This window comes from Chenopodium album, chromosome 6 (genome assembly GCF_948465745.1).
Source record: "Chenopodium album chromosome 6, dcCheAlbu1.1, whole genome shotgun sequence".
In the NCBI taxonomy this organism is placed as follows: Eukaryota; Viridiplantae; Streptophyta; class Magnoliopsida; order Caryophyllales; family Amaranthaceae; genus Chenopodium; species Chenopodium album.
Window position 1 is genome coordinate 1,039,447 of NC_137839.1, and position 20,313 is coordinate 1,059,759.

The 20,313-nt window shown below is 35.2% G+C and overlaps 4 protein-coding genes across 6 annotated transcripts; 1 reads left to right on the forward strand and 3 right to left on the reverse strand.

The window, feature by feature from the left end:
- Positions 1-56: 56 nt before the first annotated feature.
- LOC145635506 (putative oxidoreductase At4g09670) lies at positions 57-1,582 on the reverse strand. The gene is made up of 2 exons (XM_081686797.1): positions 952-1,582; positions 57-830 (listed from the first exon to the last, which is right to left on the reverse strand). Exons 1-2 carry the CDS (start codon positions 1,429-1,431, stop codon positions 210-212), a joined length of 1,101 nt encoding a protein of 366 aa, XP_081542923.1. The 5' UTR covers positions 1,432-1,582; the 3' UTR covers positions 57-209.
- Positions 1,583-2,337: 755 nt separating this feature from the next.
- Positions 2,338-3,767, reverse strand: LOC145634189 (putative oxidoreductase At4g09670). Its single transcript, XM_081685604.1, has 2 exons — positions 3,224-3,767; positions 2,338-3,053 (listed from the first exon to the last, which is right to left on the reverse strand). Exons 1-2 carry the CDS (start codon positions 3,704-3,706, stop codon positions 2,445-2,447), a joined length of 1,092 nt encoding a protein of 363 aa, XP_081541730.1. The 5' UTR covers positions 3,707-3,767; the 3' UTR covers positions 2,338-2,444.
- A 6,607-nt stretch (positions 3,768-10,374) lies between these two features.
- On the forward strand, positions 10,375-13,062 carry LOC145634190 (uncharacterized). The gene is made up of 3 exons (XM_081685605.1): positions 10,375-10,717; positions 11,320-11,569; positions 12,294-13,062. Exons 1-3 carry the CDS (start codon positions 10,610-10,612, stop codon positions 12,656-12,658), a joined length of 723 nt encoding a protein of 240 aa, XP_081541731.1. The 5' UTR covers positions 10,375-10,609; the 3' UTR covers positions 12,659-13,062.
- A 363-nt stretch (positions 13,063-13,425) lies between these two features.
- LOC145635508 (ethanolamine-phosphate cytidylyltransferase-like) lies at positions 13,426-19,953 on the reverse strand. Of its 3 annotated transcripts, none has more exons than XM_081686799.1 (10): positions 19,593-19,950; positions 18,178-18,588; positions 17,465-17,700; positions 16,952-17,127; positions 16,140-16,211; positions 15,556-15,623; positions 14,998-15,118; positions 14,346-14,411; positions 14,123-14,245; positions 13,426-14,034 (listed from the first exon to the last, which is right to left on the reverse strand). In XM_081686799.1, the coding sequence occupies exons 2-10, from the start codon at positions 18,528-18,530 to the stop codon at positions 13,963-13,965; spliced, it is 1,287 nt and encodes a 428-aa protein (XP_081542925.1). In that variant the 5' UTR covers positions 18,531-18,588; positions 19,593-19,950; the 3' UTR covers positions 13,426-13,962. The 3 variants fall into 3 exon arrangements, with proteins under 3 accessions (XP_081542925.1, XP_081542926.1, XP_081542927.1); XM_081686800.1 differs by lacking the exon at positions 19,593-19,950 and adding an exon at positions 19,387-19,536 and having other exon boundaries at positions 13,466-14,034; XM_081686801.1 differs by lacking the exon at positions 16,140-16,211 and having other exon boundaries at positions 13,466-14,034; positions 19,593-19,953.
- Positions 19,954-20,313: the final 360 nt, after the last annotated feature.

The following is a 20,313-nucleotide window of genomic DNA, read 5'->3' on the forward strand; positions in this document are numbered from 1 at the left end:
GTATCTTAAATCATCATTTGGCACAGAGCAAATTTGGCAGGCCTTTTTCAAGTGAAAAGTACTTTCTGAATACTCTGTATTAATTAGATGAGATGATGACATTTTTTTAATGAGATGAGATGATGACACTATCTTGTGAAAGAGACATTATGTTGTCCTTCAAAAAAAAAAAAAAAAAGACACCACAGATACACAGGTTGACAGTCTGCCTACAGATACACAGGTTTGTAACCAAAATCAACAGATTCCCTGATTGCATCTAAAACCATCTGAGTTCTTCTGCTAATCTCAGGCCACGTTTTATCAGAGCACTTCTCACAACTCTTGATTTCCTTTACAAGGCGAGCAAATTCCTGGACCATGAGAGCTTCTTGAGGAAGCTGAGACTCCACAACGACTTCCTTTGGTTTGACATTCCATCCAATCTGAAGATTCACACACTTTGCACCTGATGTGAGAAGAAAAGAGGCTGCTTTTTCTTGATAAGGGATCGCTAGATCATTTACGTGAACAGACTCTATCGAACCACACACGGTCAAGTCCATGGACACATGAGAAAGGAAGGAGCAATAGAATGTTGCAGTTGTCTTGGGTTCTTCCTCCCAGTGAAAGGAGGCAGTACAAGCCAATATGATGCCCTTTGAATTAAGGGTAACTTCAGGTAAAGCCGTTACAAAGTTTGGTAGTTTATAATTAACTGCCCATAAGATCAGTCCAATGCAATACCAGCCTAAGTCACCAAGTGCTCCTAGTGCATCACATTCTGGATCTACCCTTATGTTGCTGTCTAGAAAATCTGAGCCTGCTCGAAAAGACGATGTACAACTTATCTGAAAGATTCAAGGGAACAAAATTAAGACATCCTTGTGGCAAAAAATCAAGTACGAAAATTTGACAATCTAGGATCGTCACTAGACATGACATACAACAATGGTGGTGCTCATATATTACCTTACGAATATGTCCGAAATTAGCTGAATTAGAGATAGTCTGCTTCATTTTAGCTGTCCTAGGGTGATGATACCACATAGTTCCATCCATAAACTGTACCCCATTAACTTGACAAGCTTGTAATATTTGGTCAAGTTGAGCTAAGTTTAAGGCAGTAGGCTTTTCAAGTAACAAATGTTTATTCTTAGAAGCAGCCAAAACAGCCCATTCAACGTGTAAACTTGTGGGCAAAGGCATATAAATTGCATCCACTTCTTGATCATCTAGCAACTCAATGTAACTTCCATATGTCCTGATCAACTTCCCTTGCTCATCTAATAGCTCGTTTTGTGTTGCGAATGCCTCGGCTTTTTCGAGTGAACGGCTAGCAATGGCTTGCAGGGTGGAGTTTGGGGCTAGCTTGATGGCTCTACTAATTTTTCTAGCTATCCTTGCACATCCCATTATGCCAAAACGTACTAATGTTTTATTTTCTTCCATTTTTCGATTGGTTTGGTATGCTTTGGAGTTGTTTGTGTATGTGTGTGTTTTTTTTTCCTTTTAATGATGTGACATGGTGATAGTGTATGGTTATGAATGAGGATAAGAAAACGTTGTTTAGCTAGTATCCAAACAATTTTGATGGTGCCTACTTGATGTCTTAGAAAGAGGGGTGTAACGTCCACTAATTCACTTGTATATTTATATAGAGTGTCGTGCAGTGGTATGAGGGATAGGGATATATCTATTTCAATAATATATTAATAAAAGTTAAGTTACTCAGATTCGGGTACTCATATCCGACACGGGTACGTGTCCAAGTGTCTGATCCAACTATTTTATGAAAAGTTTCATTCTATGCTTTTAAACTAAAATGAATTGTCCAAATTTCATATCCATGTTTGAGTGTAGACTGTCAAGGGTTCGACACGGGTAATTGAGGTAAAACAAAAGGTCCTAGTAACATAGAACAAAAGCTTGATTACGACTTTCCTGAGTTACTTTGAATCATTGTCGTCTGTTTGCAGTTCTTTTTAGTATCTTAGATCATCATTTGGCATAGAGCAATTTATAGTTTTACAGAACATAAGCTCAGTATGGAAAAGTAAGTTCAAATAAACTTGTGCAAGGATTTTTCAGGTGTCTTCAAAAAAAAAAAAAAAAAAAAAAAAAAAAGGATTTTTCAAGTACTTGCAGAATACTCTGACACTCTAATGATTGATTACAGAATACTCTGATTTTTCAAGGATTTTTTTATTTTTATCTTTATTTTTTTCGCAGAAAGGAACAATATACAAGTATTACATTAAGGAGAATAAATCTTCCTTCAAAAGGCTGAAGTTTGTGATACAGATTACAGACCCAAAAGAAACAAGTAGTTAGCATAATAAAAGACAGAAAGCAAAATTTAAAATGAATCAAATAGCAACAATTATAAAATTAGCAGCAGCAAAAATATGCTGCACAATCATAATTTATCAATAGGAATCATCATTTTGCTGGTGCATTTGTAACTACAGATACACAGGTTTGTAACCAAGATCAATAGATTTCCTAACTGCATCTACAACCATCTGAGTTTTTCTGCTTATCTCGGCCCACGTTTTATCACAACTCTTGATTCCCTTCACAAGGAGAGCAAATTCTTGTACCATGAGGGCTTCTTGGGGAAGCTGAGTCTCCACGACGACTTCCTCTGCTTCGACATTCGATCCACTCTGGAGATTCACACACTTTGCCCCGGATGTGAGAAACAAAGAGGCTGTTTTTTCTTGCCAAGGGATCGTTAGATCAGTCGCGTGAACAGACTCTATTGAGCCACACACGGTCACGTCCATGGACGCACTAGAAAGAAAAGAGCAATGGAATGTTGCAGTTGTCTTGGGTTCTTCCTCCCATTGAAAGGAGGCAGTACAAGCCAAAATGATGCCCTTTGAATTAAGGGTAGCTTCAGGTAAAGCTGTTACAAAGGTTGGTAATTTATAATCAACTGCCCATAATATCTGTCCAATGTTATACCAGCCTAAGTCACCAAGTGCTCCAAGTGCATCAAATTCTGGATCTACCCTTATGTCGCGCTCTAGAAAATCTGAGCCTACTGGGTAACACGATGTACAACTTATCTGAAAATTTACAATATAGGATCGTCACTAGACATGATATACAACAAAAGATAAAAATCGATCACTTAACATTCCAAGTAATGTATGCAACAATCACTCAATCAGAGATGAACATATCTAAATCCAAGTACATTCTGGTAGAGAAAAATGTAAAAGTGAGAATAAAATACCTTATGAATGTGTCCGAAATTAGCCGAATTAGAGATAATTTGCTTCATTATAGCTGTCCTAGGGTGATGATACCACATAGTTGCATCCATAAATTGCACCCCATTAACTTGACAAGCTTCTAATATTTGGTCAAGTTGAGCTAAGTTCAAGGCAGTAGGCTTTTCAAGTAACAAATGCTTCTTCTTAGAAGCAGCCAAAACTGCCCATTCAACGTGCAAACTTGTGGGCAAAGGCATGTAAATTGCATCCACTTCTTGATCGTCTAGTAACTCAATGTAGCTTCCATATGTCTTGATCAACTTCTCTTGCTCGTCTAATAACTCGTTTTGTGTTGCGAATGCCTTGGCTTTTTCGAGTGAACGGCTAGCAATGGCGTGCAGGGTGGAATTTGGGGCTAGCTTGATGGCTCTACTCATTTTTCTAGCTATCCTTGCACATCCCATTATGCCAAAACGTACTAGTGTTGTTTGATTTTCTTCCATTTTTTGGATTGGTTCGGTATGTTTTGGAGTTGTTAGTATGTATGTTTTTTTTCCTAAGGAACACTGAGGGGTAATATGGCAATCTCACACTCAAGTACTCCTCGATTTCCCCATCTCCAACAGCACTAGCTACCAACACCAACACCACTGATGGCAGCAACGTCCTCTCGACAATCTCAAAATAAACTTCCTCTGCTACATGACAGACCTGCATAAAGAAGGAGATTAAAGATCAAAGGAAAGAAGAAGAAGGAGATATTGTTCATTTTGCTCACAATAACAAGTTAACCAATAACACCATTATCAAATTTTGACTTGAATAGATACCATCAAAATCAATCCAGTACTTTTTTTTATATAAAATGGAATGACTCATTGAAAGCATTATTTACTATTTGGCATTGGATATCCACAAAAATACACCCCACAACCCCCATCCCCACCTACAAAATGTTCATTCCAACTAACTAAATATACAAATGAAATTCTGAATATTTTCAGCAGTACCTCATTGATCTGATTCACAGAACTAGAGAAAACAAAAGTCCTTTCCACATACTACCTCCGTTTCATATTATTTGCAACGATTTGACATAAACGTGAGCAAAAAATGTCTAATCGTTGCAAATAATACGTAACAAATGTAGTAGTGTAGTACTATACATATGCATAACTACAAACACTAGGAACACAAACAAAACTTAATCCATTTGAAAGATGATAATTCACCATTGCATTAGCATTCTTAGGTTGTTTACAATCAATGAGAAAAAACCCAGTAAATCCAAAAACTTACCACAAATCTACAATGCAATCATAGAAACACACAAACTGACAACAACATGCATGCAGCCAAATTGCATCTTTAATTCAAAAAAAAAAAAAAATCCAAAATAATGAAGAACTTAAACAGAAAAATCAAACAACAAAGTAAAATTGCAAAACCCAACAACACCAATAATACTCAAATCCTAAAAATTTAATAAAGCTAGGATTTTGATATTCGACCAAACCTACACATACAATCAAATAATAATCTGAACAGAAATTGAAAAAATAAAAAAGAACCAAAAAACTTACAAAATCAAAATTTTACAATCAATTCTAAAGAATCAGCACGTTGTTGTTCTTGAAGGTGGGCGAATTTCACTAATGGAGGGGGGGTTTTCGTTGGGAAATTGGCTAGTGGAGGTCGGAATGAATTTTGGTGCAATTTGAGAGGAGAGTACTTGAATTTACTATTGAGGGTAGAGTTGTCAATTCGAGTAAACGGGTCGGTTTGGGTCGGGTAAGAGTGGGTCGGATCAACTCGGGTCGGGTTAGGTTGGGTCATGCTTGAGTCGGGTCATACTTCTTATCGGTTTTGGGTCGGGTTTAGATCGGGTTACATTCGGGTCGGATGAACAATAGGTCGGGTTTAATTCAAGTTTTCACGGGTTAAAAAGGGTTAGGGTAATTCTCGGGTTCGAGTTGGGTTCGGTTCAAGTCAATAATTTGCGGGTTGGAATCAGGTCGGGTCATTCTCGGGTCTGAGTCGAGTTCGGTTCAAGTCAATAATTTGCGGATTATAATCAGGTCGGGTCATTCTCGGTTTCAAGTCAGCTTCGGTTCAAGTCAATAATTTGCGGGTTATAATCAGTTTGGGTCATTTCCAAGTCGGGTCATTCTCGGATTCAAGTCGAGTTATGTTCAAGTCAATAATTTGCAGGTTACGATCAGGTCGGGTCATTTTCAAGTTAGGTCCATATTCAGGTTCAACTAATTATAAATAGATAATTATCATTTTTATCAAGCTAATTATTTCCTTTGACTATAATATATATAGCAATATACTAAGAAATTATAGTCTATAATTTAGGAAGATAATTATCTCCTTTGACCTTACAATTATATTTAACTCTTGAATTTGAGGATGGTGCTCCTTTCTTTTGCTGGCCTGGACCGACTTGGTCTCCCAAGACAAAATGCTTTGATCAATAATAATAAGGTGGTCTAAATTGCATTTAAGGTGATTTGAAATCGGGTCAGGAACAATTTGGATTGAATTTAGGTAGGATCAATAACAAGTCGTGTTAATTTCGAGTCGGGTTAGTAACAGATCGGGTTGGATTTTTGGGATTGGTAAGTAATAGGTATGGTAAAATTCGGGTCGGGTCAATAACTCGGGTTAAATTTGGGTTAGGTCAATAACAAGTCGGGTCGATTTCGGGTCGGGTTTGTAACAGGTTGGGTTAAACTCGGGTCGGGTTAGGAACAGGTCGGGTTTTGACGGTTTAAAACGACTTTGGGTCATCAATTTCGGTACAAGTCGGGTTAGGTGCAAGTTAATTAAATTGGTCGTTGTAAATCGGTAAATTAGTGCAAGTTGTAAACCGGTAAATTGACTGTTTAAAAGCAAATTGAATGGTTCCACACACCCAATTGAAATCTCGGAGGGTATTGGGGACCATGGTAAACATTTCGCCATTTTTTAATTCCAGGCGAAAAAAAGTCAAAAAAATTACAAAATTAAAAGCTAATATCCACGTTTTTTGAGAAATTTTGGAGGTTTTGGGGCCCGGTGTCGAAAAGGTTTGTGATTTTAGGGGATACATCTCGGAGTCATATAATGCCGTTTGGAACCATATATGATCATCATATGTTGTCATAAATGTTCGTGGTAGGCTTGAATTAATGAAATCGGTGCAAGTTTTAAATTACTAAATTGGCCGTTTAAAGGCAAATTGAATGGTTCCACCCACCCAATTGGACTCCTAGAGGATATTAGGGATCATGGTAAATATTTCGGCAATTTTTATTTCCGTGCGAAAAAAACCAAAAAATTCCAAAATTGAAGGCTAATATCCACACTTTTTGAGAAATTTTAGAGGTTTCGGGGCCCGGTGTCGAAAAAGATTTGAGATTTTAGGGGATATATCTCGGAGTCATATATATAATGCCGTTTGGAACCATATATGATCATTAAATGTTGTCATAAATGTTCGTGGTAGGCTTGAATTAATGAAATCGGTGCAAGATGTAAATCGGAATATTAGTCATTTAAAGGCAAATTGGATGGTTCCAGTGTTCCACCCACCAAATTGGAGTCTTAGAGGGTATTAGGGACCATGGTAAACATTTCGGCAATTTTTATTTCCGAACGAAAAAAAAGTAAAAAAATTTCAATATTGAAGGCTAATATCCATGCTTTTTGAGAAATTTTGGTGCTTTCGAGGCCCGGTGTCGAAAAGGCTTATATGTTGTCATAAATGTTTGTTGTAAGCTAGAGTTAATGAAATCGGTGCAAGTTGTATATCGGTAAATTGGTCGTTTAAAGGCAAATTGAATGGTTCCACCCACCCAATTGGACTCCCAGAGCGTATTAGGGATCATGGTAAACATTTCGACAATTTTTATTTTCAGGCGAAAAAAAGTCAAAAATTTCCAAAATTAAAGACTAATATCCACGCTTTTTAAGAAATTTTGGAGGTTTCGGGGTCCGGTGTCGAAAAGGCTTGAGATTTTAGGGGATACATCTCGGAGTCATATTATACCGTTTGGAACCATATATAATCATCATATGTTGTCATAAATGTTTGTGGTGAGCTTGAATTAATGAAATCGGTGCAAGTTGTAAATATGTAAATTGGCCGTTTAAAGGCAAATTAAATGGTTTCACCCACCCAATTGGACTCCCAGAGGGTATTAGGGACCATGGTAAACATTTCGGCAATTTTTATTTCCGTGCGAAAAAATGTCGAAAAATTCCGAAATTGAAGGCTAATATCCACGCTTTTTGAGAAATTTTGGAGGTTTCGGGGCCCGGTGTCGAAAAGCTTTGAGATTTTAGGGGATACATCTCAGAGTCATATAATACCGTTTGGAACCACATATGATCATTATACGTTGTCATAATTGTTCGTGGCAGGCTTGAATTAATGAAATCGGTACAAGTTGTAAATCGGTAAATTGGCCGTTTAAAGGCAAATTGGATGGTTCCACTCACCCAATTGGAGTCTCGGAGGGTATAGGGACCATGGCAAACTTTTCGGCAATTTTTATTTCCGGACGAAAAAAAGTTAAAAAATTCCAAAATTGAAGGATAATATCCATGCTTTTTGAGAAATTTTGGTGCTTTCGGGGCCTGGTGTCGAAAAGGCTTGAGAATTTAGGAGATACATCTCGGGGTCATATAATGCCGTTTGTAACCATATATGAACATTATATGTTGTCATAAATGTTCGTGGTAGGCTTGAGTTAATAAAATTGGTGCAAGTTGTAAATCGGAAAATTGGTCGTCTTAAGGCAAATTGGATGGTTCCACCTGCCCAATTGGACTCCCGGAGCGTAGTAGTGACCATGGTAAACATTTCGGCAATTTTTATTTACAGGCGAAAAAAAGTTAAAAAATTCCAAAATTTAAGGCTAATTAATATCCACGTTTTTTGAGAAATTTTGGAGGTTTCGGGGCCCAGGGTCGAAAAGGCTTGAGATTTTAGGGGATATATCTCGGGGTCATATAATGTCGTTTGAAACCATATATTATCATTATTTGTTGTTATAAATATTTGTGGTAGGCTTGAGTTAAGGAAATCTGTACAATTTGCAAACTAGTAAATTGGTCGTTTAAAGGCAAATTGAATGGTTCCACCCATCCAACTGGACTCCCGGAGGGTATTAGAGACCATGGTAAACATTTCGGGAATTTTTATTTACAGGAGAAAAAAAGTCAAAAATATATTCCAAAATTGAAGGCTAATATCCACGGTTTTTGAGAAAATTTTGAGGTTTTGGGGCCAGGTGTCGAAAAGGCTTGAGATTTTAGGAGATACATCTCGGGGTGGGTCATATAATGCCGTTTTGAACCATATATGATCATTATATGTTGTCATAAATGTTCGTGGTAGGCTTGAATTAATGAAATCGGTGCAAGTTGTAAATCGGTAAATTGGCCGTTAAAGGCAAATTGGATGGTTCCACCCACCCAATTGGAATCCCACAGGGTATTAGAGACCATGGTAAACATTTCGGCATTTTTTTATTTTCGGGCGAAAAAAAGTCAAAAAATCCCTTGATTATTATCTGAGCTTGAACTTTTTCTCTCTCTGTAAATGAAACACACAAAATAAATTTAAGGAACATTATTATTAATGAAAGATGTGATATAATCACAATTTGGTATCTTATAATCATATTTATATTGATATAGTCACTTTTATATTGATATAATCACAATTGATATCTTATAATCACAATTGATATCTCATAATCATATTTATATTATATAGTCACTTTTATATTGATATAATCACAATAATTGATATCTTATAATCACATTTATATTGATATAATCACAATTGATATCTTATAATCATATTCATAACATTCTGCAATTTCTAAAGTTTTTCGACTAAAATCAATACACTAAAACTACGAACAATTTAGGAGAGACAACCAAATCTTAAAAAAAAAAAAAAAAAAAAAAAAAAAAAAAAAAAAGAGTAGAATTAAGCTAATAAAAAGTAAACCCTAAAAATCAAATACTAAAATACCTCTTCAAAATGAAATTTAAACACTAAAATTGAAAATCTAAAGTTAAATTAACTGAATCGGACGATTTACACAAAAAAATTGAACTTATTAATCAAAACCTAATTAAATACCTTTGCAAGGCCACCTAACTGTTTTTAAGCTGTTAGTTTTATTTTGGTTTGTATTATGTGATTTACCTATAAAATTATTGGGGACAGACTGACAATTTATATGAATTTTTTGGGCTTAGTAGATAACACCAAAAAAAAAAAAAAAAAAAAAAAAAGCCCGTAGGCCAACCCATGGACCAGCCTAACCCTAGAGACCCATGGGCCTGGGTTGTGCTTGGGCATTATTTTCAAAATTTGAGTTCGTTCCAACCCAATCAATTGGTGATGGGTTATGGGTTGATCCATGGGTTAGACCTATGCAATCGTAAAGTCATGGACTTGGATCACACCCCCGGCCCAACACAGCTTGAAACCAATTTATCCCTATCCTTCTTGCTAAACTCCTGGTTAGAATTATAAGCTAGTTAATTTTTTGCTTAAACTGGTTTAGAATAATTTTCAGATTTTTTTGGAGCTACAGAAAGACATAAAAATATTACACCAAATTAATTAAACAATCCAGCTTTGTCAACCAATTAAACAATCTAATCTATAGTGAAAGAATAATTAGGTTAATTAGTCATTAGATTAACCACCAACCTCATTTTTATAAATTTATGGTGGAACAAAGTCCAAATCATGTTTTTCTTATTCTACTTCACTAAACACTCTCTCTAATAAAAGAGAGAAGAGAAAATAGCTCTAAAATCAAAATATTCCGATTGCAAATCCTTCCTAACTTGAAAATCTACTAACATTGCCTAAAAGTTATGCCGCCCAACTTTCCCTTCCAATACTTCAACTTCCCTCTTCTATTCAGCGGAATTTGCTAACTTTCTACAATACCACTAATGATGTACAAATTTCTTTCATACACCAAGCGTACATCTAGCCTTTTGCCCCTTTCCCATCATGCTATCGTGTGCACAATCCAATGTATACTACTATGAGCTAGTAAGTCTAATACGCTCACCTTACCACATTTGAAAAAAAAAAAAGCATTGTGGTTGATGTAAAAAAAAAAAAAAAGGTGCAATTTGAGAATTTCCCAGTATTTTCAAGTCTGGAAAAATCTAGACTTCAACCGAAACCTCTATTTCTTTCTACATTATTTAATTAACTTAATTAACTTTCTCAAGACTCATTTTCCACTTACTTCTACTATTCTTCATTTTTCTCTCCAATTTTAATCATCATCTTTAATTATTGAAATTCTCCAACAAATTAGGGTTTTTGATTCCTTTGATTTTTCTTCTGTTTCTTGAAATTTGAGGATCAATTAATGGAGGATTACAATGGATTTAAGCTCAAGAGGAAGGATTTGGAGGAAGTTAATGATGATTTCTCCGATTTTTCTCTCTCTTCTCCTGCTCGGAAAATCCGTCGTTTGGTAATTTTCTCTCTCTTCTTTTAGTACTCCGTAAATTGAAGTGAATTTGTTGTTACTTTGATTTTTCTCTCTCCTAGGGCTCTGATTTTAGCTTATTTGATTCTGGAAAATTGGATAATTGCTGGTTTTTAGGCTCTAAATTTCTAATTGATCTTAATTTCTTGGTTAATTGTGCATTTTTATAATATTTATGCTTGAGCTGAATAGCAGAGATGTTAATTTGCTCTAATCTTGTTCTTCTCTTACATTAGCAGTTCAATTCCCTAATTTTGCTTGTTAAATTGTTGTTCAGTTATTTTTGCATGAATTGTGTGAAATTGAGTGGACTTTATAGTGTTTGGTCTTAAAAATTAGTCATTTAGATGTCTGATTCACTGATTGATCAGAAATAGGTTAAGAATTAAGTAGGTAGTTACTAAATTAAGTTTCGAAATTTGAGGATTAATTAGGATAGTCTAACGAATTAAGTCATGGTTTGATGATTGTGGTTAAGAAGATAGTGTTTAGTTGAGTAATTATGTCATTTACTTACTCAGAGTGAAGTTATTAGTTCATTGGTTGATATGAAGAAGTTTCTAATGTCGGAATTTGGGATTGATTAGGATGCTGATTTGCCACCAATTATTGAAGATGAGGAACTAGATTTTCAGCCGGTTTACGGGCAATCGGTGCCTCAGAACAACATTTCCAGTGGTTTGGGAGATCAAGTGAATCCACTGGACATTGAGGAGCTTCCATCTATTCCTGAGAATGAAGAGAAAGCTATTGTTCTATTCAAACCTATGAAGGATCATAGTGTTTTCTCTCAAGGGAGTTTTTCCGTTGATCCGAATTTGGTGTCTTTTTTTAAAAGTGAGTTATCTATATTACTTAACCTACCCAGTTTCTGTTGTTTGTGTTCAACATTTAGTAATCTTATTTTATAAATTTTTTTTTTGTCAGATGTTGACCATTTAGTGTTGATGACTACTTTAAATACTGATGCTGGCTCTTTTTATGTGGTAGTTTGTTCTGATAATAAAGTTGTCGGGACAGGATTAGAAAGCCTTGCTTAGAGCGGGATTCATACTTGGAGTTTGGGATGGTTGCTTCCGTTCTTGTTTTTATATGAAGTAGGATAAACTAATAATTTGATCTAGTTGGAGGATGATAATACTAAGACATCAATGGTTCAATGTCATATGTGTTTTTGATGGTGAAGTATGGGCTTATCGCTTAGATAAGGTTTTGATAGGATGCCTGCTAATTGGTGCAATTTTAAGCTCGTGTTATTCTTTAGTTTAGTGGCTTGACAGGGTTTACTTAAAGTGGCTAAAGGTCCTATACAATGCATCCTTGAGTCCTTGATGCGTGATTCTCTCAGCATTTAGAGAATGATTGCTGTTAGTTTGCTGGATATTTAAACAGTGTTGAGTTCTGTTTTTTTTTTGCTAGTCTCAATACCTTTTCTTTTTCCGTTTTCTATTCTCTTTCATGCAAAGCACTGGAACATCTTACATATGATCTCTACTAGTAATTTATTGAGTGAATGTATACAACACAAATGACTGAGCTGTTAACTTGAATCTTTTTACAGATCAAACTTTTTGGAACAGCCTAAAGTCTGGTGGAATTAACGATGAGGATGAAGCCAATGAAAATGACCTTGAGGAGAATGGATGCAGGGCGGTCATCCCTTGGGTGCCGTCTCAGACTGTCAACCCAGTATCACAAACTCTAGCTTCTCAAACAGATGTGTCAGAATCAATGGATGCTGAAGAGATGGAAACAGCAATGATGGAAGTTGAAGATCAATATGCTGCAAATGCTGGAATAGCAAGTGAGTACAGTAACCTTCCTAATTATAACGAAGGCTTGCAACATCAATGGCTTCAACAGCAACATTGCATGGTTCCTCAACCTCCTCAGAATACCTCAACTCCAATTGTGTGGTACAGGTGAATAAGTGATAGACACCGCCAATTATCAATGTACGTAGTAGGTCGAAAATTTAGGTTGAATTTTGAAGAAGATTTGACAATTTGACCTGAGCAGTTATGGTCATGAACTGAAGGGAAGTTTCACTGCTACAAGTGTTCCCTAGTGATGGGAATTGTTTTTGATGTAGAAGCATAATTTTTTATGATCTGTTGTTTCTATCTAGTGGTGAGGAGATCTTGGAGGGTAAGCGGGGTTCTTTAGGTTGCTAGAAAAGCATGATTTTGCAACGCAGTTTGCATGTTCATGTCCTGATCGATTGTAAATTTTAATGGATTTCTTCAGGATTTACACGAAGTACCAGTATATGATTTGGCTCAAACCCAGGATAATGTCGTAATTGCTTGATCTTTTAGTATCTTGGTTCATGGGTGTGTTGTGTGTATGCTAAGGCCTAAGGTCCTATAACCTTTAATCCCTAAACCATCAAATAATAAGTTGCAGTGATTTCTTTAAAAATTGATATCATTAATTCATTAGGTTCTATGTCAAACCATTTTACATAGAATCTCATAGTTGATTCGTTTTTCTTTATAAAAAATTTGAGTGCAACTCAAAGTTTTCAAGCAAGGAAATCAGGGACTAGGTGTAAAACTGCAAAATGCATCATACTCATGTATTTCAGTGAGCCTGAGAACTGGTTAATTTGTGATCTGTTCAGCATAAACGCAGTACCTTATGGTTCAGCTGTATTCGAATGAGTCGATAAATTCTAACAAAAACGCAAAAGCTTATCAACTTGAGCATATTACTCCATTCAACAAAAGAGAGTTAAAAGAATGAATCTTCATGGTAGATAAATAATACAAATACACGACTAAATAGGGCCTGAAAGGGTGTAAAACCCCCCACGAAACAAAGAGAAAAAAGAAGTAAAAAATAAAAGAAAAAAAATAATAAAAAATATATTTCCCTAAACTCAGTAGAGATACACAACAAAACTTCCTCCTTGCAGAGTGAGTGAACTTTCACGATTATGATATAAATATAAATACGAGCTGCATATTCTGCTAATTGATAATTGAGGATGTACTGCATTACCACTGATGACTTAGCAATGAGAAAGAGGCGGAGAGAGGACGACCAGGTTGTTAGGCAACTCAGGGTAGCCTAGGTTCAATCAATGACTTGGCTTGCTATCTTCTTTCTCGAGCTGTTAGCATTGAGCCTATCCACGAGTATCTATCTGCAAACTATACATGCAATTCTAAGCCTGTTCTAGGGAGGCTTGCATCGATTGAGGTATGTCTAATGACATTTAGGGAGTCTCAGTCTCCCGACACATATGTCTTCTGTTCATAGTATTTCTTCTCACTTTGCACCTTCTTAAGGTTTCGTTTCTGCATAGATGGAAATATGATGGGATGATTTGAATCTCCGAAAGAGAGTATGGCAGAGTTTTGATTATTTTATGATGTATGAATGTACCTTGTAGATTTCATGATTGGTGATAATTCTTTGAGCCACAGAAGACGTAGTTATGTTTTTGGGGCTTTCAATCATCCTGAAAATACCCATACTCTTGGGCACTGCATAGGGATCAACATCTCCCTGAAATACACAGGATTGAAATAGTTCAGGCTCAGCTTCATGTTTTTCTTTCAAATGTAGCTTTTGATTAATTATGAGCAGTACATCGAGAAGAGCTTACATTGATTAGAGGATTAGCCTCCGATATTGTTCCATGTACAACTAAACAAATGTTGAAGGTTGTTACCTGCTTCCCATTGCACCGAAAAGACTTGGTGTTAGCATAACGTCTCACAAAAATAGAAATGGATCAACAAATCTAAGAAATAGTAAACTGGTTGCTTCAATGAAGTCATTATAATATTGAATTCATTAGCTTGTTGCCAACATAGATAACAAAAATAATCCCATCAAACAACTAGTAGGAATAATGATACTGTGTTTACTCAGCTCTTACAAGCTTCTTACTTTCTCTACTGCTCAAGAAGCATAGGAGTTAACCAGGAAATTCAATTATGTGTAAAAAAAACAAACCAAACACTTTCTAGCTTCTTTAATTATTCAGAATTTCTTGGAATTACTAATTGGGTACTTACAGCTTCACATTAATGTTAGCTTGTACCTATAAAGCAAACTTGCAATATCCTTGAGATCTCAGTGACTATGAATTAGTGATTTCTAATTACAAAAATTACAGACAAAGAATAGAGCAGTTGAAATATTCAACAAAATGGAGCAAATTTTCCAATTATTGAGATCTAACTAAAGTTTTCTCAAACGTTGAAATAATTAAACTAAAATTAATGAAATAACTGAAATGAAAGAGAACAAACCATGTCCGAAGTGACCTCCCACGGTGAACCCATGATGATTTCATCAACATAACGACAACCCAATACACTGAGACTGCGCTCATGTAAATTCATCAATGGATATCCTGGCCCCCGAATTTCACTGCAAGGAAAAAGGACCATTTATTTTCGAAGATCAGCCAAGGGAAAACTTTATGTTTTCTCGTTATAAAAGACAAGGAGACTTCTTTTTTTTTTTTTTTTTTTTTTTTTTTTGGGGGGGGGGGGGGGGGACAAGGACTCTCTTTTTAAATAACATAAAATAACTACTGTGGAACATCAATAAGAAACCATGTAGTCAATGTATTAGACACTATTACAAAATAAAATACTTACTCCGTTTCATATTATTTGCAACAATTAGACATTTTTCCTCTCTACTTTATGTCAAATCGTTGTAAATAATATGAAACGGAGGTAGTGGAAGTTTTGACTCTAGCAGTCCTATAATATCTGACATCAGCTTGCCAGGTAGATGAAACCAAAGTGTATCTTAATCTAATTACAATGAAAGAATAGATAGGATAAGAAACAAGATACCTGACGGTTTGGTCTGTGTAAATGCCAACAAGTAAGAAATCTCCAAGCTGTCGAGCAGCTCTAAGTATCTGTATGCATAGGAAGAAACACTAAGCGCTTGCAATCATAAGACACAGCTGAAAAAGTCCAGCAGTGAAACCATGAAAAGACGAATGTAAATATGTTTTCATGAAGATAAACTATTTAAATAACAAAGGAAAAACAACAATAGAACATGCAGCTGTCTCCCAATTATTGATCAAAGCAATACCCATAAAATAGATCAATTTTCTGCAAACTCAAACTAAATAAACTCTATGAAATCACCTTTTTTTCTGATTTGTGATATGTCCAATGTTTGCAGAGAATACTCAGTTATTTAAAAGGCCCTTAATCAAGCTTCCAAACTAATTTCTCAAGAAAGCTACTTTGTTTAAGTCTTTGAGCATCATATAGTCATATATCCAGCACAGATAATTAAAGCAGTAAAACAAAGCGTTATTTTCACATTTTAAAAAGCTAACATGGAAAAATAAGTAAATGCAGTAATCTTTGAAGAATCATAAACATCAGAAATTGCAGAATTAAGGGAATCTATGATTCACCTCGACATGTCCAGCATGGAAAAGATCAAATGCTCCATCAATATACACAACACGAGCATTTGGTCCCGGCCCCTGCAATCATAATTCAGATGAAAATGCAATATTATAATTCAGACCAAGCGTTTTCATTTTTTTTTAAAGGGGGCAACAATTGGAAAAGGCGGCAAGAAATTGGCGCAAGGACTAAGAGGAAGTTGAAAAAATCATTCTCAAAACACTAATCACTTAAAATGGTGCCTAAGAACAGATCAAATTATTTGGCAATTTATACATACTAGCTCAATACAGTTAAGAAAGGGTATAGATATATATTATTGTATACATTGGGGTTCAGAAAGGTCAACAAGAACCTATTTTTAATAAAGGATATGGTCAGTATTATATTTATATATAGCTTGCATTAAGTCGCGAAGACATTATCATTCTTTTCTTAATCAAGGTAGCTCAATACATTTTCTGGTAGAACGCCCCTTTAGCCTGCTAGGTATTTCTACTGGTATATGCTTGTAAAGTTTAGCAGTAAAGATCACAATACACCAGAAGAGTACCCTTAGCTTAGAAGGTAGACAAAACTAAAGACATTAAGAGATACCCCTGCATTTCTTCACAATTTTGTACTATTCAAAACGTAGGTTTTCGCCAGATTCTTCATCATGCAAGGTCCTTAAAATGGTAAGCCTTTCCAGTTTCCACTTATACATTCTTTTTGCAATTTCTTCAGGATTTTGTAACGAAAGTAATAAATCCTATCTGATTCAGAAAGTAATATAAATGGGAATAAAAAAAATCACCACTATAATAACTTTAGATACCTTCCCATTTGAGAACTGCACAATGCGCCTGGAGGTGGGAAGAAAATGAGATAAATGACCAACTGTAGGCTGCTTTATCTTAGTGACTTGCTTAACGCCACAAGATTCCTGATGTGAAGTCAGATCATCACTATCTTTGTGAGCACTGTGATCTCGACCAGTTAGAAGTATCCTTCCTACATATACGTGAAACATCATGCATTAAAATCAACTACAATTCAAAGGCATCAGGTCTCTCTTTCTCTCTCACAGCAAGCAGATCAGTTCCATCCTGCCACCTTGGTCTATTGTTCACAATGGATAGTTTGGAGCACATCAGATACATGGCAAGAGATGCACAGGAATAGAAGCTAATCCACTCCGTACAACATATTGTAGAAATCATAAAGAAACCAGATAAACCAACCCATATGTGTAGTAATCTATACCAACTGCCGACTGCTAGAGTCTCTCTTTTTAGCAGAAAATTACACTTTTAATTTGTCATTTGGAGGAAAATAAAAGAAATAATACCTACAATGTCTGTGCTTGAAACTCCTTCTGTACGTTTGATTTGTTTGTAGCGGCCAGCTTTCTTCGCCAATGCATAAGCATCAGTTCCATCAGGTAGTAAGCAAGGATCATCACCATGTATGATATAGTCAATTTTGTACTCTTTAAAGAGAGTTTTCATAAACTGCTCAGTAATTTCATAGGGAGCATTAGGAATGACTTCATCGACCCATTTTAACCCACCAACCAGTGCCAACCTGAAAGTTGACTTGATTTAGAGCACTGAAGCAGCAGCAATGAGTAGCATTAAAGACCCAAAAATAACCAAGACAAATGATTCATAACACTGAGTTCCTAGCATCCAACTACGAATTTTCATGAAATACTTCGTATGTAATTTTACTAAAGTCTGCTGAAACGTCTTTTGATCCTAACAAATCAGGTAACAGTTTGCAGCAAAATGGATTTATAGAAAGCCACTAAATCCCTATACTTCAGAGTAATAAATGAAAGTGAGTCATGACACAAACTTTATATGGTAAATTAATTCACGGAGAGATTATTAGTATATAATCACTGGACCTCTTAATTTACGACAATTTATTCCAAACACATAACTTCTTTCTTCTAAATAAAATCAATGATGACGAGTACACGACTATGATATACCCATATCGGCCATTAGCAATTAACAAATGACATATAATTATTAACAACGATTTTATGTCGATTACCTTTCTTCCATAGACAACACTGGAGGCCCTTTGTTAGCCAAAATTTCTTCATCGCTAACAACTCCTACAACTAACTCATCTCCTAGAGCCTTTGCTTGCCTCAGTGCATTTGCATGACCATAATGCATCAAATCAAAGCATCCATCCATGTACACTCTGACACGTTTCTTCTCATGTGCACGCTTTTTCAAAATACCAAAACCAGGACACAAATAAGGCAGATAATGAACTCCAATCCCGCCAAAGTAGCTTGTCGATAGACCAAGTAGAGCTGCTGTGATCATTATTCCTCCAAATACATGCGGGTAGTAGCAAACTCCATCCCAAATCCAACTATGATTTTCGTATTCCATTGTAAAAATACCCAGATGCCCCCGGGACCCTGGGTCTACTAGATGATAATGAACAAAACTGCAACAACAATATTCAGTTTTTTTTGTCAGAATACTAGAAACTGAATAAAAAAAGCTTATACAACATGAATCATGAAATATCAGAATCATCTAGCTTTCTAATGTTATTGCTTTACAAGTAATTGAACATAGTTACAAAAGAATATATCAACAAGTCGATATACTACTATATTTAAAGAGAATTAAGACTCGAAACACGTGGAATATATACTAGCAATCAGCATTACATATTCTTCCAAAACTGTTGGTGCAATATCCAATATAAGTAGAGTGGTTAATATTTCAGAGATTCATATAGTGGAAGTTACATGTCATAACTAATACTCCATAAAATGAAAAATTTGCAAGGTGACTGAACATTGATTTAGCAGTGAATCAGAATCAACAAGTAGTAAAATTTTCTGCATTCACATCAAACAAACATCAATTCAGCTGAAGAATTCACAAAAGACAGTTGCAATTTGAACGATTCATTACATTACAGCATTAGTGCATAACCTGAAATCGAATTTAGAGAAAAAAAATCCCCCAAATTAACATAATTTCCACTGAAATTAAGAGCTCAGCTGCCAAATTTTGATGACAAAACCTAAAATTCAAACTAAAAACGGCTAAAAATGTCCAGCAAATCCAAATTTTAAAAACAAATCAGAAAATTCTACTCCTAAAATTTATCAATAAACAAAATTAAACCATCACATTCTCAATCCAACAAAATTCACCATGCAAAAATCTAAGATCAATAATTCAACAAAAAAAAAAAAAAATTACAATACACAAACAAATCATCAAGTACCTGGACAAGATCAGATCGAAAACACCCAACAATGAAAAACACAAATCTTACACAAATACAACAACCCCACAAAAATTTACGATCTGGGTATTATGGAATCACACAAAAAATATAAAGATTGAACCTTTTTTCCAGTAAAAACAAAAAAAATAAACAAAATGGCAAAAAAGGTGGAAACTTTAATGAAAATCGAACAAATTCTTTACCTCTTTTCCCTTTTCCCGCTTTGCCGAAATAATTTCTGACCACTTTAATGTTGTGCGCCTAGAAATTAAGCAAAAGAAATCCTCTTCAAAAAGGTTGATTTTTGATTGATAGTTTTGATACCGTGAGATTTGGGAGAAATGAATAAATGGGAAGGCAATAAATAAATAAATATATACGACTTCTTCAACTTGGTCAATTAAAAACAAATAACTTGGTCTAATACTTGCAATATATGCAAATACTAATATAATGATATAATATATGGTATTAAAAAAATAAGAATGTGTATAATATATGGTTTAATTTCCTGAAGTATTGGCAAAGTGGAAGTTGTAAATGAGAAATTTGTTAGAGTTGTTCTGTTGTTTGAAAACGAAAAGTATTGAGGTGCCGGTGAGATTCTGCAGATGAAATTATCTTTTTTAGTTGATACATTGGACCACGCTGGATGCGTCAACTTGAGTATTCAATGCTCAAGAATCTTCTTTTTTTCTTTTTTTTCTTTTTCTTTCTCAAAATTAGGCTTTGGTTCCATGACGGGCTAGCTAACTTAGGGCTTATTCTGATTTATAGATTAGAGTTGAACTAAACTGAGCTAAATTGTTTATAAGAGAAGGAAATTAGGAACTGAACTAAACAAAACTGATTAGAACAATTGAACTGTAATTAAGTTGAAGACAACAGACCCTTAATCGGTAAAAGTTTTGATCATTCGGGGGA